Consider the following 25,024-nt stretch of genomic DNA (forward strand, 5'->3'; position numbering starts at 1 on the left):
CTGCTGCCAGGTTTTTGTCTACATCTACTTTAACATCTATAGTTCGTGAGCCACACTGAGGTGTGTGGAGGAGGGTACTTAGTGTGTCAGTGTCGTTTATCCTCTTTCCTTTTCCAATCACGAATAGTTCGCGGGAGGAAATTTGGCGGCGAGCCTCCGTGTGTGATGGAGTCTTTTAACTTTATCGTCATGCTCTTTTTGCGAGATGTACTTGGGACGAAACAATATTCTCGTATTTGTTGACTCTTCTAGGAACGTAGCCTCTGGGAACATTAACAGCTAATCGCACCGCGATGCAGAACGCTTCGCCTGCAGCACCTGACACTGGAGTTGACTAATTGTCTCCTTGACGCTTTTGCCCTTACTAGATGAACCTGTAACAAAACACCCTGCTCTTCGTTGGATCTTCCCTAGTTCTTCTATAAATGCTATCTCGTAAGGATGCCACACTGACAAGCAGTATTGGTCGAACGATGGTTTTGTAACGTGCCTTCTTTGTTAATGCACAAAATTTCATGAGAAATCTTCCACTGAATCCCATTTTGGCACCTGCCTTTCCTGCAATTAGTTTTATGTGGTCTTTCCTCTTGAAATCCCCTGTGCACATAATCAAAGACATTTTATGCAAGTAACTCCTTCCAGTGATTGTTCTGCAGTAGTGTACTCATACAATAATGGGTCTTTCTGTGTATGTACACGCAGTACGTTACATTTGTTGATGATAAGGAACCATTCACACTCCCCGCACCAAAAGACGATCGTCTGCCAATCTTCCTGCGTTTCGCTACAATCTTCTCGCATAGCGACTTCTTTGTGTTCAACGGCAACATCCGATGTTGTCTGCTATGTTATTTACATATATAGTGAAAAGTAATGCACATATGACACTCCCTTGGAGTACGTTCGAAGATACCCTTAAGTTTGAAGACTTCAGTCCAGTGACACAGTTGGTCTGAAATTTAGAACGCCCTTATTTTATTCACTAGGCGGCAGTGCGGAACTGTATCGAATTCCTTACCGTAGTGAAGGAACACGTCATTCGCTTGGGCGCCGGTATCCGCCACCCCTTGGGCTTTATGGACGGACAGATCGAACTTGGTTTCGCACGATCGTTGTTGTCGAAACCCATATTGATTCCCATAGAGTGGAATTTTTGTTCCCCGGAAATGTCATAACACTCGAGGTAAAACACGTTCGAATATTCTGCTTCTGATCGACGTCAGAGAAACAGGCCTACAATTTTGTGCGTGTGTTCGACGTTCCGTTTTGTAGACAGCTTAGACAGCTTAGAGTTTGATCACCATTTTGTAACGTATAACGCTTGCATCTATTGACGTTATTATCATTATTATTGTTGTTGTTATCACCTGTCGCAATGTTCATATAAACTTATCTGAATCATGGATCTCTGTAGATAATAAAAAGTTCCAAGAACTACATGCGAAAAATTTCAGTATGTTCAATTCCTAAATGTTAATAAACCCAACAAAGGTGTATTTCACGTGTGTTTGTTACATCGCAGCCGGTTTCCTTCGAGATGAACGCCATCAGGTGACATTCTTCATCACTAAATTCTCACATTCTTTTAGTTACAGAAATGTGGCGGTCTCACAATTCACTGCTGTTGAATTGCCATATATTATTCTAAAAGGATGATTCTGGAAGACTGACACTGAATAAATGTGCCGGACCCCTGCACCATCACGGCCAACGGAACGTGCAGTGAACATAACAACGGACTACTGTATACTGGGATCGTCTGGCAGGGCCGCGTTTTCGCTCAGTTTTCATGCGTCGAAAAGATAAAGGGCGCAACCACTTGTCTGGACTTTAATATCGTCTACAGAATTTTTCAGAACGCCTGTGTTATCGGAAAGGTGACGCTCTCAGACCTTTGATAATTAAACGGCAATAAAAAGGAGCGTGATTTCCTCCGAAACAGCAGTACACAGAAGTCTCGGTCGGGAAGCACCAGCAGTCGGTGACGGATGGCAGCCTTATCGCACTTGCTTCTGATATCGCTGTAGACTTCGAACAGCTGTTACAATCCCCGCCTCTCTCGTGACGGTAGGTACTGAGCAGCAGCACGCTGAAGCGGAGTAAAGTTCGCTTGACAGCGGCTGCCGCTGCGCTTGATTCGTTCTGAGAGTGAGGGACAGAGAGAGAACAGCCCTACAATACAAGTTGCATTGAAAAAGTTATGGGAATTTCCTAATATTGTGTGTTCTATTAGTCAGATCTGTGCGATTTTTCGTTGTTGTGTCGATAGATTCGTACGAAAAGTAACTGTAAGTGTTATACATTTCGGGTATTTAGTCAGTTGTCAGGTATCAAGAAGGTTAAATGTGACTTGTCAGTGTCGCCGATTTTTTATTTTGTGTAAAAATGATTTTAAAATTTGTATTGCATTTCGTTACGAGAACGGAATAAAGTGCTGCAGTGATTTAGTAACCTTAAATATTGCTTTTGGTCACTGCTATGATTGAATCACGGATTTACGAATGGTGTAAGTGTTCTGAAGTTTGCGGTGAAGATACACTGAAGTTGTTGAGCGACTTGGATGTCCCAGCACACCATAAACCGACGAAATCGTGAAAAATGTGGAGGAAACGATTGTTAACGATCCTGGAATCGTAGTCGGGTAAGTCGCTGACAGTTTTGTGATATTGGTTGCCTCAATACGTGAAACGTACTCACATATTTGATGAGAAAAGTGTGGCAGTAAAATATGTGCAATGTGATGCATTTTGAGCAAAATCATCGGTGAATACAAGTTGCACAGGAATCGTTAGATAAAGTCAACAGCGGCGCAGAACTATGCAGAAAAGTGTCGTAGTCGATGAAGAAACTAAGGCTCATTCGTCCCATTTGACGTATTTTGCATCTCCAAGAGCTAAAAAAATTCAACAAGTGTGGTCACATGTGAATGTTATGCTCACAGTGTTGTTCGATTTTTACTGCATAGTGCACGAAGAGTTCCTGCCACAAGGTAGAATGATCAATAGGGATTACTAATTTCAAGCTCAAGGCCGTTTCCGTCTAAAATAAAAGCCCGGGTTTGGGACAAAACTTTTTATATATTTGGCACCACGACAATGCATCTGCTCACACTGTACTACATTGTTTCTGTCGCCAAAATTATTTTTTACGGAAGCAATACTACAATTTTGCCCCAGCCTCCACTTTCGCCAAATATGGCTGCTTGTGACTTCTTTCTGTTCCCAAAAATAAAGAACATTTGAAGGCACCTCGTTTAGCAATCATACAAGAGATTAAAACAGCTTCAGTGAGAGAGTTGAAACCTATCTCAGAGATAGAGTTCCAGAAGTGTTTCAGAGATTTGACACTATTTTCAGAGTGATAACACCAGTATACACGAATAAATAAAACTTTTCCAAGCTCTGAAAATTCCTGTTTTCTTTTTAACCAACCTTGTACACTGCATGTATGTTACTTTACACCTTTCAGAGAACAATTTGTTTTGTGAAACTGGCGCATAGCAGTTTGCCTACTTAGGAAACACTGCATTTCAGTCCGTGTCACTTCTGACAACATTCCCATCCCCTCTACAGCTGACACTAGTTTCTTTAAGCCGAATTACAGTTCTAGGTATTGCTCCCGATACAGTTTAACAAATAATAATACATATGTGTAGGACATGAAATATCGTTTCGTTACCGAAGTCACCACCGTTTAGGAAACATTTCACGCACGTACACCCCCCCTGGCCCCCCGCTCCTCCTTTATGAAAACTGTAGTACTGTAGCGCGTGGGAAATATGAAATAGACGCGCACCTGTAATCTACCAAAGCCTGGTGTACAGGATTTTCACAAATTACCGTTACAGACTTTGCGAGTTGTAGAGGGGAGAGAGTACATAATATACTGAATAGGAATCCATTTCGTGAAACGTACTTTCAGTTCTAGGGCAGTTTCAATTCATATGTTTAACTCACCCACTTTTGCATTAGGAACTGAAGTAGACGGTGACATTACAGTTATTGGCTTAAAATTTGAAAGGAAACACAACTAAACATTGCTTCATCACTTACGGACATTTGTTTGTATTAACACTTACGTTATTTGAAAACGAAAAAAGAACCTAACTTAATGTACGTACGGAACAATACTAATGTATTATAAAAACGGCTCGATATGGGGGCCACAAATGTTGTTACAGACATTATACTTACGGAGCGTGTTCTGGTAGACACTCTCCATCCCACCTGACGGCTCTTCAATTTCTCGTGCAGCGGCCAGAACTCGTGCAAGCACATCTTCCACTATCTCTAGAGGAGTCTCGTAAATTAAACTTAGCATAAACTGTGATATATGGATATTTCGTTGTATTTCCTTTTGCATTGTTACCTAATATTTCTGCTGCGTCACGCCTAATTCAATTTCTCAAGCAGAACTAGATCAGATAAACATCTGAATTGAAAGCGTTGTAGGACGTAAATGGTACGTTTTTGGACGTGGGTTTCTATACAAAACATTAAGCAGTCACCCCCCTCTACAACTTCTACAAGTTTGTAACGGGAATTTCCGAACGCCATGTATATTGCCATAATAACGGCTCCAGAATTCAACCTGTAAAGATGTTATGAGTTACACAGAAATCCAAATAAATTTAAATTTACCTTCGCTCTGAGGGCGTCATCTGTTTCGTTCCTGACGCGTTTCGTTCAGCTCTAGCGTTTTCAGCATAAATTTTGTTACGAGCGCTCGGTACTGTGAGCAATTCATCGTTCCACTTTTTAGAATACTGTCAACACAGATACCTCGCCTATCGAATACCAACGATATGCGCCAATCATTTGTTATTTGAATGTTGGGTCAGGAAGCTAAATACACCTTTACTTTTTTTGTAATAAGTACAGTACAGATCTACTTGCTCGCCATTGTTACCAAGTTGGCAATTTCTTCACCGCTCTCACACAGATTTTTCATGGTTTGTGTGGATTACTCACCTTACAGAGTGTTGGATGCTATAAGCATGGCATTAAGTATTCGCACCTACAGCACTCAATTATAGGTAAATACAATAGAGAATCACAATATAATACGTTCCCTGTTATATTAATTGTGTCTTTTAACAGCATGTGAAATAGAAAATTAACGGGTTGCAATAAACTGCGGTTTTCAGTTAACCTTTACCATGGTTTCAACGGATTTAAACCCGACTTCCTGAGGAAGACAAGAAACAAACTTCACACCAGCAAACAGTCGATAAAACTATCTCCACATGAAATGTGTCGTCAACGGTCTGTACGTGCATATGTGAAAGTTAATATCCCTAGAATCAAGGGCTTGTCACATCAGTAAAGCCAATATGAACATGGTTTGATATTTTAAGTTACTGGTTTTACTAAAGTGACAGACCCTTGATTCTAGGGGCATTAACTTTCACATATGCACGTACAGATCGTTGACGACCCGTTTCATGTTGTAACGGGACATCCTCCTCTAGCATTACTTTTCCTCAACAATAGTTGTCGACACCAGTATTATTTTTCGAATTTTGAACAGGTCAGTGTTATCTCAGGCGCGTTTCTGAAAACTTTCAAATAATTTTGAACATGCTATGTTATATTTCAAGCTAAAATTTATGAAAACGAATTACTTTATTTTCGGTATATAGCCAATTATAGCCGATAATTACTAGAAGCCGGCCGGGGTGGCCGTGCGGTTCTAGGCGCTACAGTCTGGAGCCGCAGGACCGCTACCGTCACAGGTTCGAATCCTGCCTCGGGCATGGATGTGTGTGATGTCCTTAGGTTAGTTAGGTTTAAGTAGTTCTAAGACTAGGGACTGATGACCTCAGATGTTAAGTCCCATAGTGCTCAGAGCCATTTGAAGTATTTGAATTAGATTAAAAGCCGGCCGGGGTGGCCGAGCGGTTCTAGGCGCTACAGTCTGGAACCGCGCGACCGCTACGGTTGCAGGTTCGAATCCTGCCTCGGGCATGGATGTGTGTGATTTCCTTGGGTTGGTTAGGTTTAGGTAGCTCTAAGTTCTAGGAGACTGATGACCTCTGAAGTTAAGTCCCATAGTGCTCAGAGCCATTTTTTTAGATTAAAAATACTTAATTAGTAAAAAATACTATGTGAACTGTTTGATAATCTGAAACTAACACAACGATATCGTTATAGATCCCACTCTAGATGCCTTAGTTCAAGAAAAAGGCGAAATGCGTCTGGGAAAAATAAATTGAGTCGGAGCAAGAAAAAGCACTTTTATTTACAAAACAAGTATTACTGTGCTTCCTGCGGGGGATGGCAACGCAAGAAAACTTGTAAATTTTCAACATTTGTCATTATACGATCAGTGGGTAAAATATTCAATATGTTCTTGTACATCATTAGGTTATTAACTGTTAACAGAGTCTTCAAACTTGTGGATAACTGTTGTTCACTCCACGCTAGACACTGTCTAACGACTTGTTTCTTGTGGGCGTAGAGGAGGCAGCCAGCACTCACATTCAAATCAATGCTAGCGCCGTCTAAACATTCCATTACTGAAGCGCCGGCTGAGAAATGTCACCAGAAACATCTACTGCCGGAGTCGTACCGCTCTCGCTATGAAGTTTTCGGAACTACTTACATATGTGCCGTCCTTTACATTGATATGAAAGACGCAGTTTGCTATTCGCACCGGGTCTAATTTGCAGCCACAACAATGGGATTACAGTAGCTCTAGGTGCGAAATTTTGTTGTATTGGTTCATCCCTTTAGGCTCTGCCTCCTTCATAATCGTGTCGGAAAATTCTCTTCCTCTTATGTCACAGTGCTCCGTCAAGCAAACAACGAAGAAGTAAGTCTTCCACATGTTTCATTATTAGAAACACCAAGTAATTGCTGTTGTGGACTACATTTGCGTTAGGAGCATTAACGGAAAGTTATGGTTGTACCATCATCTATGTTTCCAGCGTGTCCTCTTCCATTGCTAAAATTTTTTCCGTTAACGCATGGGTTTCTGCGGGAGGTGTGAAGTCCAAGAAATCTCTTACTGCTGGGAAGCTGGAAGCTATTGTTGTCAGGGAACTGCTGGAGGTGTGTACAGACCGGCGTGTAGAATGGCCGGTGTCCATTTCTGCAGCTGTTCCTCTGGGGAGCGAAGTTCGCCCTGAAGTCGCCACTTGTGCGGGCAACGTTATCTGACAGCCGCCCAACATCTTCTCGCTCACTCTCTGGGACGCACACAACTGCTGCACACAAACGTCTCCCAACAGGATGCCGAAGCAACAGTTCCTATCACGACAGATACAGACTTGTAGTGGAAGCGTGTGACACTGCTCATGCAGTGAAAATTGAAGACCGGGCCAATGGTTCAAGTTGTTTCGAAAACGAAGCAAAGAAAAAACGCAAATGGAACACTTCCGTTCCTTTTCACAGTAATCTCCATAGATCTTAATGTTTATTGGGATTTACAGTTTCTTTAAACTGTCAGTGAAATTTTATGTGTTTATTATTATTATTATTATTATTTCTACACGACTTTGAGTGTACACGGAAATGTGATTCACATTATAGTGCCCTGCGGTTTTGATAATTGCTTACCCACTCAGGATTGACCTGGTAGCGGCTTGTGATGATACTCAGCTGAAGACAGCGGAGCTCGATCAATTTGTGAATGTGGTTTCCACCAGTTTCCCACCGTGTTGACTTCTGCCCATCATACAGTTTATGTCCAGATCAGGAACAGGTGTTCCAATTACCCAGACATTTGTGAACTGTAGTGTTACCACTGTCTCTCGAACTCCTGTTATTTTCGATATCAATTCTCAGGGTCACTCACCCTATTTGTGTTGGTATCTGCTGTACTTTCTCTTTCGTCGTACTTTTTGTCGGTTAACCACGTACTGGATGTTTAATAGTTTTCGTTGTATCTGGTAATCGCTTGTACCACTAATCCAATCATAAACACATTTCCTTGCTCACAGTCTGCTTTTCATATATTTACAACAGAATCACATAAGTCTTAAGTCTCAACTTTATTCACAATTTTTCACAAAATTTGATTAGGTCTAACGTTTTGCAATAGATGGCAGTAGCTGCAAGTGGGGTTCGGGTGGTTGGTCATAGGTGTAATACAATAAGCTTAGGCATCGAAAAATATAATGCCAATAAAGTATTAGTCGATTTGTGATTGCATCATGAGGTTATTCTCGATTAAGTACGTCAACTTACGTACCCATTTCTCGCCATTTGCGGGAAGTTTTAATTTTCTGCTTTAACATGAAGAAATCTGCGGGTGTGGCTCATAAAATGCTGGGTAAGACCAATGGTGAGCGAACTATTAGTGAAAGACCGTGCAGAGAATGTTTTCAATGCCTTAAGAACTCTGATTTTGATTTCGAAGACCGGCATGGCGGTGGAAGACAGAACGTTTTCCTAACTACTGAAACAGACGAAAACAGTCACAGGACATGATTACCGAAAGCAATTGATGCGTTGGGGTCCAGAACTGAAACACAAACGGCTGCAATACAGCGGTAGAAACGTAAAGGTAATTTTGCCGCGGGTCAGAGCTCGACCCCATGTCGCAAAACCCGTCAAAATATACATGGAAATGTTGAAATGAGAAGTCTTATCCCTCCCGCCGTATTCTCCATACGTTGCTCTCTCTGATTACCACCTTTTTCGATTAGTGACATACAGTCTGGATGACCAGCACTTCCGATCATACGAAGAAGTGTAAAATTGAATCGATTCATGGATCCCCACAAAAGACGCCCATTTCTTCCGCCACGGGATTCGTACACTATCCGAAAGATGGGTGAATGTAGTGGCCAGCGATGGGCAAGAGTATGAATCACAGTTTTTTGTAGGTTTTTTACAATAAAAAAGGCGTAAGCAAAGTTGTAGATCTAGTATGTTTACTCGTTGCTCCAGTTCACTAAGAAACAATTCCACACATTTACTACACTTGGTAAGCTGAGTAAGACGAAGGAACTACATTTTAGTGCAGTACACATTACTATTCGAATGTGTTCACTAACAAAATTTTTAGACACAGTGCTCTTCACATAACTGTCCACTCTCTCAACTTTTTAAAGACGCTCTATCTTTTAAACATACACTCACCCCTATGTAATGCTCAGTTGTCCACTATATGTCATGAAAGGCCTATCCGTCAGCGTAGGAGTCGGGACGTCTTGTGCTGACCGTAGAGAGCCAGTAACAGCAGCGCTCGTTAGCCACGAGAGCTCAGTGACTTCGAACGTGGACAAGGGCGTTGGGTGTCACCTGGTTAATCAATCTAACAAAGCCATTTCAACCTTTCTAAGGATGCCCAAGTTGACAGTTGCTTATGTGATTGTGAAGTGGAAATGAGAAAGAACAACGACAGAGAAACCCGCACCGGGGTGATCTGAAGTACCGACTGCCAGGGACCATCGAGCATAGCGGAGGATGATCGCATGAAATCAGCGGCAGGAACCAGTGTTGAGTTTCTAAGTGCTACCAGCAGTCCAGCGCATAGAATGACTGAGTTTAGGGAGTTAAAAAGAATGTGGTTCAGTTGTCCTGTACTCAGTGCTACGTGACACTTGAGGTGAAGAAAAGAGCAACACCACTGGACAATGGGTACGTAGGAACGACTGATTTGGAGTGGTGAATTACGCTGTGCACTGTAACAGTCAGATGGCCCCGTTTTGATTTGGCGAATGTCTGGAGAATGTTACCTGGCATCGTGTGTAGTGCCAACAGTGAAGTACACACGAGGCCGGATTAGAAAAAATGGTTCAAATGGCTCTGAGCACTATGGGACTCAACATCTATGGTCATCACTCCCGTAGAACTTAGAACTACTTAAACCTGACTAACCTAAGGACAGCACACAACACCCAGCCATCACGAGGCAGAGAAAATCCCTGACCCCGCCGGGAATCGAACCCGGGAACCCGGACGTGGGAAGCGAGAACGCTACCGCACGACCACGAGATGCGGCCGGATTAGAGTTTCCGTGGTTCTTGTGTAGTCGCCTTATTGTGCTTAAGAAAACGCTAAATGCGAAAGGAAGAGAAAACATTATGCAGCATTACGTACTGCATACAATAGAGGAACAATTCGGAGATCATGATTGTTTATATCAAAATTACAACGCTCTCTGTCATAAATCAGCATTTTTGAGGCAACTGTTTGTGGACAGTAACAGTCCTGAAGTGAACTTGCCTGCTCTGAGTTCCGAACTGAACTCCGTGGGAACTCCTTCAGGCTGAGTTAGAACTTGGACTTCATTTCAGGCCCAAGCGTTTCGGATGTCGAGGAAGAATGGACTGCCATTCCTCTACAGACATTCAGACACCTCATTAAAAATGTCCCCTGCAGATTTCAAAATGTTATAGAGGAGAAGGGTGGACACACGCCGTATTAATTGTCCACTAATAGGTTTCCAGACGTTTTCGACGAGATAGTGTAACTTATACAACCATAACCGCACGTAACAGAAAGTGACAGAGGTTCCGTTTCTGTTACTTTTAAATTGCATGTGATGATTAGTTTCGATCACTGATAGTCGCTAAGATACGGACTCTATAAAAGACAAACGAGACATGGTTGCGTGTATGAATTTGTTACAAACACTTGTATTAGCAGTAAAGACTCTTTCACTTTTGTATATTTCGAGAAAATGGACGGTTATTATTACTGTTATTATCACGATTTACCCATCCAAGACAGTCTATTAAGGTAATTTGCAAATCTGCAAATTTACAACTTGTTTATGGAACATGATGAAGATTTCTAAACATCATATGAATTTTGAAGTCCAGAATTCGTCAGTCTTGCGACCTGGTACATCTGCTGAAACGAAATGATTCAGCGTGCTGGTTACAGATTGTTTAGCGCTGACCAAGAGGTGTTCTGCACCTCGAAGTTTTCTTCATATAAACGTTAGACATTCAGGAACCTATACTCACCTCGCCAAGCTCTTTTCTGCGTAGCATCACACCAGCTGGCACTCTGTCCTTTTGTCTCCCACGTCTGGCAAGACAACTGAAAGCAAACAGCAGGCTATTCAGGTTTTGTGTACGTCTTGCGGGCGCCTTGTTTCGTCACAGTTTCATTCGTTGAGCGGAAGATGATGCAATTCGTGCTGTTGTAAGGAGATAACACAGTCTTGACTTCAGTCTAGGACTTTATGCTTCATTCCCATACACGGAAGGTCTGACGACATCTCCCCGTTCTTTCCTCTCAACCTCTGTCGCTGATCTGAGTCTAAAATCCGGGGCTTCTATGCATATGAAGTGCCTGATTTTGGCAACTGAGGCAACCTATCAGGATATGGTCCGTCTCATGCCTTTACATCTCATGTATTGACTCAAAAATAATCACGTAGCTGATTCTCAGTACAGTCTGTCTCTTATAGGCTTTCGTTGCCTAGATCTAGTTCCGTCAGCAAGAAATCTGGGACAAATAATGTATCTTCAAGTAGGCATTCTACAATGTAAATTAATCCCTAAAAATCCGTTCACTTTTATGAGTGACTTTTATATGGACGTTGTCTCTAACGATTTTCGAGTGGGTTTAAAGTGTTGTCTTGCATTTGTCGAATTGCATACTTTACAGTTAAACAGTACCTTAAATCAGCATTTATAATCTCAAACCATTCATCAAGATGTTTTACCTGGTTTGTTAGAGATTTACTATGCTGCAAAAGTTATTGCCCTGTTCCTTTATAATCTGTAGCACATAACGTTTACAAACTTTCTGACGGAAGCAGAGACAGTTTATTTGAAGGGCTACGAACTGTCATGCTGTGACATTATGAATTAAAGAACGAGCAAAGGATTAAGGCTTAACTTTTAGTTATGGCGGCATCGTTATAGAAGGCGCACGAGATCGGAGTGGACAAAGATATCGGTGGAAATCGGTGATGACTTGGTAGTAGAAACTCTGCTAACGATCACCTCAGCTGATGCATGTAGACCATGAACAACTTAAATGAGTGTCACACTAAATGTTGCTGAAACGCAAGGAATTCGGAAACAAAGGGCACCGCAATTTATCACGTTCACACAACTAAATCGTTAGAGTGTTGTTTATTCAAATCTCGAAGGCAGTGAGAATTCCGAAAAGAGAAAATGTAATATTATAGGTCGGAAGCTCATAGAGCAATGAGAAATCCGTAAAAGAGAGGCATTCGGTGTCACATTAATTATACGTTGTTAAGTCTGTAGGGTGCAGTGGTATACGTTTGGAAGACGTCCTTGATAACAAAAAAGTTAAAAATACATTACTTTCAAATAAGATAACTGATTATACACAGTTCTCATTTTCTATGTAGATGAATGTAAATGGTGTTGTAGTCAAAGTTTAATGTTTTAACATCCGAAAAATTTTAAAAACATAATTTAGTAATAAATCGAATCTTTCTTTACGTGTTGCAGTATATAGAGCGAAATTATTTATTTTTCTGCCTGAATATCCCGGCGGAACTCTTGACTTGATTGATTTTCCATAGTTATTTTATAATAAAATGAAAATAGATCTAACATTATTGAAATGGCAGCCAACTGTTGCATAACAGTTAGTTAAAAGTACGTATGAAATTGTGTTAGAATTAGGACAATTACTCATTTGCGGTTGTCAGTGCTGATCTGCCGTTATCGATTATGATGAGATCGCAGATCACAGCAGAAAAAGAAGAAAAGGACGAAGTATAAATATTTCCTGTTATCCGCTTTATGCCCATTAATAGTTCTATTGTTGTCAGCAGGGAGGAATAAATCTGTTGATAGAGATTCTTTTCGAATTTATTCACTAGTGTGAAACAACAACTTAACGACAATGTAATGAGGCGCGATAAATGCTGGAGGCTTATCGTTTAAGACTGGACGAATTTTAGGGAATTTTAACATTAAGGGTGTGTTCCGTCCACCTTCTAAGATTAGGGCACTGCTCGGCTCTCTGAAAGATGATTTGGGGCGTAGGAAACCCAGTGTGTACAAAATTCTGTGTCAAGGTGGGAAAGCTTACATTGGCCGTTCGATTCGCACAGCGCATGACAGGTGTGTGGAACATCGCCATCATACGAGGCTACAACAGCCGGAAAAATCGGCAGTAGCAGAACACTGCTTAAATGAGGGACACAGTATGAAATTTGATGAAACTGTGGTAGTTGCCAATATTTCCGGTTTTTGGAACAGTGTCTATAAAGAGGCGATTGAAATAAGGTTGGCTGATAATTTAATCAACAGACACAATGGGTTTCCTCTTAGCAAGACATGGAATCCAGTATTATCTCTCATCAAAATTGAACGTTCTTCGGCGCGGCCCTGAGTGCGATATATCGTTGCCAGCAGTGTTGCGATATATCGTTGCCAGCAGTGTTCCACTAAGGGCGACGCCACCTCCCTGTCTTGGAGGGCAGCAACCGTGATGGGCAGTGCATGCGTCGTGTACTGAACGGTGGCCCATATAGGACGTCGATTTGCAGCCTGGCGTCAGTTGTCAGCAGTACTCATCAGCAGAAGCAGCATTTTCCTGTGGATGGAAACCAGTTGGATCGCCGAAATATCGAGTCAAGTTGATTTTAGGATCCGGTAGCAAACCCGAAGAGACTTTCAAGACTTATTATGCCGGGAAAGCCTACGTAATCACCGTAGGCTGCCCATCTGGACGAGTTTCAGGGTGAACGCGTCGTGGGATTGCGGGTGGCGGGGTAGCCTTGTCGCCATACTGTGTTCTACACCGGTCGTACGGAAACCACCATTCCCGATTTCTGGCAGCAATGGATACAGGAAGGTACACATGCACGACATATGGGACGTGGACGTCCAATGTGCATCACATAGAGGGAGCACCGAAAGGTTGTCCGCCAAACGCGAGCAGATCCGACGGGAATAATAGGGGCCATTCGGGGGGCAGTTCTGCCGTCTGTGCAACAACCTAGCAAGTGCTAGTACCGTGTATGACGCAGGGCTCGCTGCACACGCCAACCATTATGACTCCAGCCACTCACATCCCCACAGCATTGCGCCCCATTCAACTGGTGTCAGCAACCACTGCCATCTTCAATGACGAGTCGCGCACTTCTACCTTGGAGGCGACAACCACCGTATATGTGTCTGGATATGCAGTGGAGTGCCCCATGAAGACCGGTTTGTGATATCCCATCACACGTTCCGCCATTCTGGTGTGGTGATGTGGGGAGTGTTATCCTATAGTGCCCATTCACCATTAGTGTCCCTAAAGGACTCTGTAGCAGCTGCACGATACCTGAATGAAGCCGTGCAGGCTGTAGCTCAGTTGTTCGTGAACGTCCACGCCCCTGCCCTGTTTCAACGGTCAGTTCTAGTCCTCAAACCGCTGCCACATGCCGAATGTGCATTTGAATTGTGAATATTCGGCCACGGTCAGCCACATCGCCCGATCTCTTCCCGGTTGAGAATGTGTGGGGTGCCATAGAATGTGGCAACAGGACTCCACCTCCACCCACCAATCTGTAGGATCTGTACGCTCAGTTATTAGCGGCATGGGATGGATAATCACAATATAATGTCTGAGACTTGTAAATCTCCACGCCGCACGTCATGATGCTTGTATTCACAATCAGGGGCCTGACGTACTAACAAGTAAGTTTCGTGCCCATGTAGCACACTACATGTTGGTCCACGTTGAAAGTGTAATCATTTCGTACGCGTGGTACCATCTACTTGCCTACCAAGAGTGATCGCACTCTTCATTGTTCTTGTGGGTGCAGCTCTTTTTCGATTCCCCGCGGGATCAGGGATTTTCTCTGTCTCGTGATGACTGGATGTTGTGTGATGTCCCTAGGTTAGTTAGGTTTAAGTAGTTCTAAGTTCTAGGGGATTGATGACCACAGATGTTAAGTCCCATAGTGCTCAGAGCCATTTGAACTAACCATTTTTGGCAGCTCTTTTTATGGCGCTCGTTATTTCTGAGTGGAAGTGTAAACGATGTTTCTATGACCATTGCCTTATGTATAGAGATGTATTATTTACATTGACCTATTTTCGTTTCAGAATAAATTATGGCGCTAGCAGTGGAGAAGAATTTCGTCTGGGTCCTGGTGGTGCTTGGGTACCTCGTTACCATAAGTCTACAGGTATATAGTTATAATAGATCAAAAAATAATCTTCTCGTCGCTTTCTGCAGATCACTTCTGAATGTTCCAAATCCAGCGCCCTATAACTGTAGTCCCCGTGCAGCAGTATTGAAATGATGTACCGCAACTGAATGTGAACATAATGTAGGAGACAAGGTTCAATCAGGGCTACTGCCAAAATGATTCTCCAGTGGATAAAGTAAGCTAGTTATTTTCCCTCATGACATGTAAGTGATGTCTTATATTTTCAGCGACCTCTATAGTCCCCAGCTCCTGACTGTGGAAACATGCTGTGCTGATATTTGAACTGCCAGTATGCTGATATTTTATAAAATGTAATAGTCAGCCTAATTACCTCGCGGTGACCTCAAGCAAAACCATTGAATAGAATAGTATTATTAACTAGACATTGTATTTGTAATTGAGATAGGGTATCTTAAACCATAGATGAAAGACACGTTGCATGACATCCATATAATGGAAACAATATATCAAGGAGGCAGATTCAGGAACAAGCGCAAATTTTTCTTTGTTGTAATGTTTTCAGCCAAAATTTGTTGAATATAATGGTGAAGTCATAGTTAAATATACGGAAAAATGCGTGAAATTCGATATTAGTTCCAAGGGAAGGAAATTTGGCAACATTAATCAAGCGCTTTGGTAGAGCCACTTGCGGATAATTAATAAACTAGCATCGAATAATGGCGAATGCGGCGCTTTTTGCAGAATTTGTATGACGTAGATGTGATTTATTGGAATATTACTTTCTAAAAATTTCAGTAACTACGATTTGCAGTGAAACTTCATTAATTGAAGTATGACGTTAAGTTATACTTGGAATATATAGCTGCTTCCGAGGTAGTAATTTGTTTCGACATAATACCACAGCTTAAATTGCTGGCGGATTATCATGCAACATTGATTTTTACAAACTTCTTTGTTACACATATCTGGAGTGTCTTTGGGATTATGTCGCGATTTCCGAGATGTTTACTAGATTCAGATCGAGTAGTACAACTTAAATTGGTGTGAATGATATGAGCAGCAATGATATTTACTGTAGTGGCGTAACAAGACAGCTACGCCACACTGAAGTAGCCGAAAGGCACGGGTAATCTCACTTAGGCTAGAGAAAGGTCTGAAACAGGATACGTAATAAATGGTAGCAGGAAAAGTACGTAGCTGCGATAATACTTATCTTTTAATCATCCTTGTTGTATACATCGTTCTTGATGAGACATTCATACGATAACTATCAAACTATGTAAGGCTAATGGCGCCTTGCTAGGTCGTAGCCATGGACTTAGCTGAAGGCTATTCTAACTGTCTCTCGGCAAATGAGAGAAAGGCTTCGTCAGTGTAGTCGCTAACAAAGTCGTCGTACAACTGGGGCGAGTTCTATTCCGTATCTCGAGACCTGCCTTGTGGTGGCGCTCGGTCTGCGATCACACAGTGGCGACAAGCGGGTCCGACATGTACTAAATGGACCGCGGCCGATTTAAGCTACCACCTAGCAAGTGTGGTGTCTGGCGGTGACACCACATTTACATTCATAACCTTCCCGAACATAAGGCAGCTCTCTCGGAATGCTGTATGCCGTGAGGATCCACCATCCTGTACAGTCTGTTGCCAACTGAATCGCTGTATTTCATCTTTCACTCTTAAAAATCATTTTCAGCGTAAGTTACGGCTGGTTTTATGATTCAAGTAATAATACTCTCTCTGTTTACGTATTATATACACTTGGTTTAAAAATCCTACGTATACAGAAATCTAGAGTGTTTAGAGGAGATTAAAAAACTACTTTTTTATGTGACAAAAGTGTCACGGGTGCACTGTCTCGCTGCTACGAGTAGTTGAAGGATCTCACACTGTATCTCCATTAGTCCAAAGATCACAGTTGTTTTGACTGCTTTGTATGCAGATTGCTGACACTGATACCTGGTTTGCAACACAGCCACATCTTAACCGGTAGCAAACGTCACTTTTCATTACTGCCAGCAGCTTCCACGCTCTTGGATAAATAATAATTTTTTTATTGTGTATTTGCATTTTTTATTTTGCGTTTGCGTGTAAGTTGCACGTATGTCTACATATCCTCGATGGGTGATGAGACTCTGTCTCATGACGGTCCCCACAACTGTTAGGTGTACACATCAGAGAACATTTGGGCAATGTTCCTCCTGACGGTTGGATTGGGAGTCGCGGTCGACCACGTTCTCTCACTAATACGGTTTTCTTTTTCTGATGGGGGATGAAGCGTTTAGGGTACGAGGCGCTGGCAGACATGCCGGAAGAGTTGTTTGTTAGCCCCTTTGAGAGAAGCTGCAACTTCATTCGTGAAACATCTGACAAGCGGAGGCCACGATGTTGGGATTACGGATTTTCTTCAAAACTTTGTAGACCATTAGTAGACCATTGTAACAACATAAAGTGCAAGTAGTAAAGTGCAGAACTCTGCAAATTTCGAGAAAATCACAAGAGAAGTCTTACGCATCTATTAAGGAACTGATGAACTTATACGAAGGGATAGTCTGTAGGACGGCCGCTGTGGCCGAGCGGTTCTAGGTGCTTCAGTCTGGTACCGTGCAACTGAAACGGTCGCAGGATCGAATCCTGCCTCTGGCATGGATGTGTGTGAAGTCCTTAAGTTAGTCAGGTTTAAGTAGTTCTAAGTTATAGGGGACTAATGGCCTCTGGTGTTGAGTCCCATAGTGCTCAGAGACATTTGAACCAGTTTATCGCCTGTAGGAGGTCACTGTGGTGAAGCGATTAGCGTTCGTCCCTACCAAGAAGGTCATGAGCGAGGCCATGGCTGGAGTGTTGTAAGATTTCTGCTTCTTAAACTATAGTTTTTCATCTCTGGTTGCATTAATTAATTTATATGACACTTGGGAGGTAATATAATGAAAGAAAACCACGTGCGTTTTCATGAAGTTGTAGTGAATTTCAAGGACGAGGGACAAGCTCCGAAAGCCCAAGTCAGATCTCCAGAAATAATAATGCGAATGAAGTTATTCACAGTCAGTGATATAGTAAGCCACAATGTGGCAGATCATAAAAGTAATGCACAGCTACTCGTCGAATGAGCTCTCGACATCACACATTGCAGGATGGTATTTGTCATACAGACGTGAAAAACCATAAATTGAAATTTGATCCAAGTACTTCATGCAAATACACATGGTTTTTTATCATTATATTACCTCACAAATGTTATATAAATTAAATAATATGACCAGTGATGAAAAATAGATTAATAATTAAGTTCGATTCGAAGTCGAACCACCTTTTTTCCAGGTGCGTCTGACGAAGTTCGAACGCTATTCGCTCGACTACCATGAACTACAACGTACTGCACCTATGCACAGCTACATAAGGCACATAACAGACGCGTAAAACTTCTCTTGCGCTTTACTCGGAATTGCCACGGTAGTGCACCTTACTACTTGCAAATTATGTTGTTTTAATGGCCTACTGTAGGCGTACAAAGTTTGAAGTAAATGTGTGATCCCAACGCCATGGCCTCCCCTTGTGAGTATGCGGAGTGTGTTATACATCTATTAACACCCAGATACCATTTGTGTGTTGCTGTAATTACGACCATTCCAGCAACAACTCGAAACCAGTATTCATCTAACGACGGTTTAAACACAGTCTCTGAGCATCGCTAGTGTCTAAACCTCCATGAAACTGTTGCGGCGAAACAGTGCATCTGTGGCTTTTTTATCATCTCAAAAAGTTTCTCTTAATTTCTCCTCTAAACACTCTAAGTTTTGTATACGTAACGTTTTATACCCTGTACGTATTTAAATAGGATATGTTAATGTCGTGTAGTAGCTTCCGGTGTTCTGCTAGTGTTTTACCAGGGAAAATGTCTGAAAGGAAGTAATATTTCTTTTAAATGGGAAGGGTGTTTTAAAAAGAGCAAAGTGTTGCTAACTGATTTTCGAGTTTAAGACATTAAATTTTACAACGACTACATTATTTCCGCTAATTTAGTATATTTATTTTAGTTATAATTAAACTTTTACTATTTAAAACGTTCTAACATAGCAAGTAATTACCGTATGAGGACCAAACTTTGTTGCATTGATGTCAACGACATGGGGAACAGAAATAATGCAGAATCAATTCAATTGAAACACATTCAATGTGCTGCATCGGTACATCATACGATTACATACCGGTAACATTACCGCTACAAAAGTAGCTCAATATGGCGCCCATCAGTCCAGGAGAGTCTGAAAGCACAAGATTTCATTCTAAACTTCCGAGCAAAGCATGTCGTAGGTATGCTGGCCTCCTCTGTTGATATACTACGCTGTCCTTGAGGTAGCTCCACAACCAGATATCACAGGGAGTGAGATCATGTGGTCGTGCCGGCGAAGCATTTGGAAACGATCTGCTGATAATTCGATTGTTTCCAAGTGTGTTTCGGAGAAGCAGGCGAACTTCACGTGTGTGCGGTGGGGCCCCATCTTGCGTGGAAACTGTTGAGTTCAATGCGTCTCTCTCCCGTAGGGCGCGTATGAAATGTTAACGCAGCATATTGCAGTAACGGTGGCCAGTCACGCTGCACGTCTTTGGTTCTTGAGTGCCAACCTGTTCAGAAAAAGAATGGGCCAATGATGAACGTAGCCGTGAGACCACACCATACGGTGACACGTTCACCATACAGAGGAACGTCACACACAGTGGCTGGAGGTGAAGATCACCACACTCGGCAGCCCTCACCAACTTCAATCCTTGTGAAAAAGTGGAGAGCAAGCTCAACACGTCTTTGTGCGTACGATATGGATCTTGGAAGGATACCATTTCAGAATGTTTCGAAGCACCTTCCGTACAGAGAACCGCGGCATGTTCAACTGCCGTTACACAGCACGCGCACTGCCTGACAATAGCGAATTGCGCGTATCGTTGTCTGCCATAGCAACAGCGATTTCATCAAGCAGCTGTGGTGCAACCGGTCATCGACCTCTTTCCGGAGCGAACCCGGTACTCCAGTTGATTCGAAATTCTTCGTCATGCTCCGTCCAACAGGTGGAGAAGAGGACTCTTCCGTAATTCTTTGAGCCGGCGCTTTTCTTGAAGTGCAGCTGCAGCATTACTGTTGTTTTGATAATAGAGCTTCGCAAATAATGCCCCGCTCCTATTGTGCAAACTCATGTTGACACGGAAACAAGTGCACTGCGGCTGGTCATGAGTGTGAGACAACCAATCACGATGACTGATCACAGCACTTGGTGGCCATAGTTAGAAGAGGACGATGGCGCTGTGACGTATGGAAATTAGGCACCCCATACTCTGGACACTAATGCTATCAAGTTTGGTACTCGTACGATAATTTGCTTCCGTGTTATGGCGTGTTAAATGGGAAAAGTTTAATTATAACCACACGTTATAAAAACTTAAAGTGGCGGGAACACAATACCTACATTGCAGGTTATCAAGATTTAAGTGAGTCTGAACGTGGTGTTATAGTTGGCGTACGAGCCATAGGACAGAGCACCACCGAAGTAGTGATGAAGTGGGGAATTTCCTGTACGACCATTTCACTAGTGTACCGTGAATATCAGGAATCCGATAAAACATCAAATTTCCGACATCGCTGCAGCTGCAGAAAGATCCTGCAAGAACGAGATCAGCGACACCTGAAGAGAATCGTTCAACATGACTGAAGTGCAACCGTTCCGCAAACTGCTCCAGATTCCAATGATGTGCCAGCAACAAGTGTCAGCGTGCGAACCATTCAACGAAACATTATCGATATAGGGTTTCGGAGCCGAGGGCCTACTCTTGTACCCTTGATGACTGCACGACACCAAGTTTTACGCCTCGCCTGGGCCCGTCAACACTTACATTGTACTGTTGATGATAGGAAACGTGTTGCCTGGTCTAACGAGTCTCGTTTCAAATTGTATCGAACGGAGGGATGTGTACGGTTATGGACACAACCTCATGAATCCATGGACCCTGCATTTCAGCAGGGAGACTGTTCTAGCTGGTGGAGGCTCTGTAATGGTGTGGGGAGTGTGCAGCTGGAGTGATTTTGGACCCCCGATTCGTCTATATACGACTCTGACACGTGACACGTACTTAAGCATCCTGTCTGATCACCTGAATCCATTCATGTCCATTGTGCATTCCGACGGACTCGGGCAATTGCAGCAGGAAATTTGTGACTCTCCACACTTCCAGAATTGCTACAGAGTGGCTCCAGGAACACTCTTCTGAGTTCGAATACTAACGCCGGCAGCCAGACACCCCGGACATGAACATTATTGAGCATATCTGGGAGGTCTTGCAACGTGCTGTTCAGAAGAGGTCTCCACCTCTTGTACTCTTACGGATTTATTGACAGCCTTGCAGGATTCACGGTGTCAGTTACCACCAGTACTACTTCAGACGTTAGTTGAATCCATGCCGCGTCGTGTTGGGGCACTTGTGTGTGCTCGCAGGGACCCTTAAAGATATTAGGCAGGTGTACTCGTTTCTTTGGCTCTTCAGTGAATTATCCGTCTGAACCACATCACCCGTTTGATACATTTGTCGTAGCTTTTATGATTTTTCTTCCGGCATTGCTCAATTTATGTACTTTCACTAGAGAACCCAGCAGCACTGCGCCATTGTTAAATATTTATAGGAATTAGATATACATTCTAATGTTCTTCTCACCCCTCTGTCTGTCCATCTCCTCCCCGCCCCTCTCTTTGTCCATATCCTCCTCCTCCCTACTCTCTCTGTACCTCTCCTGCTTCGGTCTGGAACCGCGCGACCGCTACGGTCGCAGGTTCGAATCCTGCCTCGGACATGGATGTGTGTGATGTCCTTAGGTTAGTTATGTTCAAATGGTTCTAAGTTCCAGGCGACTGATGACCTCAGAAGTTAAGTCCGGTAGTGCTCAGAGCCATTTGAACCATTTTGAACATCTCCTGCTTCCTCTCATTCTGTCCATTTACTCCTCCTCCTTTTGACCATCACCACCTACTCCTCTCACTGCCTATGTCTTTGTCCCTCTGTCTCTGTCCATATCATCGTGTCTATGTCCACCTCCTCCTTTTCCCTCTCCATGTCCATTCAATTCCCCCACGCTCCTCTGCGTATATATATACGGGTACGGGGAATATGGACATGGACTGGGGATATATATATATTGAAATATAGCCTTTTTCTGACCGGGCGTTTATTAGAGTATCGTGTCAAACTTTGAATTAAATCGGTCAGGTACTTTTCGATAATCTTAGAAATAATGTTTCCCCTTGATCTGTAGCATACATGCTTTAATATACCACATATATTTAAAAAAGTGTAGCTCGTGTCAGTCCGAACATTTCTTAAGAGTATAGTGTACGAAATTGAAACAAATCAGTCACGAGCTTTTCGACATTCATGCTGACGTAGTTTCCTCGTAATGTGGATAAATACATGGTGTCCAGAAATTCCTATTGCAGACTTCTAATACATATGTAGGGGAGTTAGTACATAATTATTTGAATATAGGTATGTTGGGTATCAAAAAGGAAAATCCATTTATAACTTAAGTACATTTGTTTGTATTAACAATGAGAAATTACGTGTTCACATTATTCCAAAGCCAAAGAACAAACCAGCATACTGTATGTACAGAACAGTACTGTTGCATTACAACAGTGGGTTGATTTGGCGACCATCAATGCTGTTACACACGTGTACCTACGATGCATGTTCTTGTCTACACTCTTCATCCCACCCAGTATAAATTTCGAGTGTAGTAGCCAGAACTAGTGCCATCAGATCTTCCCCTATTTCTACAGCAGTTTCGTAAACTAAACCTTGCAGGCGACCCCACAGGAAGTGTCCATAGGAGTTAAAGCCAGCAATCGTGGCGGCCACGCCGTTGGACCAACTTGGCCCATCTGTCTTTCATTATATATAGTTTCTTGATATCCCTCCGGACAGCATGTGAAAAGTGAGGTGGTGCACCATGATGCTGAAATCATATTTCCTGACAGATCTTCGGTGGCACAGCTTCCAACAACGGGTCCAGTACGTTTTGTAGAAAGAACAAGTGTGCAGGTCCAGTCTGGCTAAGTAGAAGGAGATATGGCCCAGTGACATGGCCATCCAGAATACCCGCCTATACGTTAATATCAAACTGATGATGAAATCCCTGAAGGATTTTCATCTGTCCAGACATGAATATTTCGCGGATTTAGATCACAGTCCCTAGTGAACTTACACTTTGTGTGGTCATAACTCGATGTGAAAACAGGGGTGTCACTGACACTAATTGCAGAGGCAATTGTTCGAGTACTTGTTGACAGAGACTCTTCAGCGTGATGCTGCGCATCTTCTTCACATTTGGACTTGTGGCGTTGCCACGGAGCACAACAGTCCTGCTTCCATACCATCCCCACCCCCCATCCCCAGGGGGGCTCACAGTTCCTTCGTGAATTGGTGTGTGGTGTAGACAGGGCCCCAAGCTATTGCAGCCCATTCTTCCTTCCTGCACTGCATTTCAAACTCTGTGCTCATCCCTCACTGTCCTCACTGCTCCCCCTCTGCTCCCTCCTCCCTCTCTCTTATGTGTTTGTACCTCCGCGTCGGCCGGAGTGGCCGTGCGGTTCTAAGCGCTACAGTCTGGAGCCGAGCGACCGCTACGGTCGCAGGTTCGAATCCTGCCACGGGCATGGATGTGTGTGATGTCCTTAGGTTAGTTAGGTTTAATTAGTTCTAAGTTCTAGACGACTGATGACCTCAGAAGTTAAGTCGCACAGTGCTCAGAGACATTCTGAAGTACTTCTGTTGACCTGGCTTCCTGTATTCAATGCAGTTTGCTCGTGTTTCTGATCTTCCTTTGGGGTCTAACATCTACCTCTAAATTTTCTCTCCATAATGGAAGAACTACCTCCCTAGGCCCTATGGCGTGGATTCCTCTGCCCCCTTCCTTCTCCCTTCCTTCTGTTCTGTAACCCCTCTGTGCCTCACTAGGTTACTAGCGCATGTGGCCAGTCTGGGTGGTGGGGCTGTTATGTGCCCGTCTGGTTGAGCCCCCTGATAACATAGGGATCACTCTTCTGATAGCTGAGCTGTTGCCTCTCCATGTACGTGTAGGAAGGCTTGATTGTCTTTCTGGAGCATCGCAAATCCCAGCAATGGGATAAATCTTCCCATTTATGTTTTACCCACTGACAAGCAGAATATAACAATGAACCTTTTACTGAATGGGAGCATCTTCTGGCTCTCTCTTCTTCACATGATAGTACTCCTGGTTCTGATTCCATCCATAACCAATCAACACCTCAATCGTCCACAACACTACTATCTCGTCCAGGTGTTTAACCATATTTGGCTACAAGGCATTTTCCCCTCTCAATGGATGGACAGTATTTTACTACCAGTCCTTAAGCTTGGCAAGAATCCGTCTTCCCTTGATAGTTACCGACCCATTAGACTGACCAATGCCCCTGCAGATTATTAGACTGGATGGTGGCTCGTGGCTCAATTTTGTCGTTGAATCTTTGGAGCTTTAATCTCATTAGCAGTACAGTTTTCAAGGGGGGATGGTCTCCAATTGACGATCTGCTTTGATTGGAAACTGCATTTCGTGTGTCTTTTCTCAGCACTGCCACCTTGTCACAGTTTTATTCAATCTTCATAAGGCCTACGTCACAGCTTGGACCCATTACATCCTCCTTACGTTCTATGAGTGTGGTCTTTGTGGCTCTCTCTGCTCTGTTTGTGGATGATTTCATTATTTGTGTTAGCTCCCCATCAGTGGCTTCTGTGGATCAGTAGCTCCAGGGAACCACCTGGCGCACCTGGACGGGGACACTCTCACATAATTTTCAATTATCTCCTCTTACGTCGAGGGTGGTGCGTTTCTGTCATCGTACTATGGTCCTTCGTGATCTGGAACTCTACCTCGATGCCTAGTGCCTGACCTCAGTCCCCAGTTCCTTTTCTTGGG

The 25,024-nt window shown here is 43.1% G+C and overlaps 1 protein-coding gene across 3 annotated transcripts in view; it reads left to right on the top strand.

Annotated features, from left to right (window-relative positions):
* LOC126484137 (uncharacterized) overlaps window positions 1-25,024 on the top strand; it is a 375,463-nt gene that overhangs the window by 206,001 nt on the left and 144,438 nt on the right. Inside the window, exons 1-2 of one of the 3 annotated variants that reach the window (XM_050107518.1) lie at window positions 1,949-2,067; window positions 14,990-15,072. In XM_050107518.1, the coding sequence (XP_049963475.1) occupies window positions 14,998-15,072 (75 nt within the window). In that variant the 5' untranslated portion in view covers window positions 1,949-2,067; window positions 14,990-14,997. Of the gene's footprint in view, window positions 1-1,948; window positions 2,068-2,124; window positions 2,642-14,989; window positions 15,073-25,024 lie in introns of those variants that run through there. The other 2 variants (XM_050107519.1, XM_050107520.1) reach the window with 2 other exon arrangements.

The sequence above is a fragment of the Schistocerca serialis genome, chromosome 6 (genome assembly GCF_023864345.2).
Source record: "Schistocerca serialis cubense isolate TAMUIC-IGC-003099 chromosome 6, iqSchSeri2.2, whole genome shotgun sequence".
In the NCBI taxonomy this organism is placed as follows: Eukaryota; Metazoa; Arthropoda; class Insecta; order Orthoptera; family Acrididae; genus Schistocerca; species Schistocerca serialis.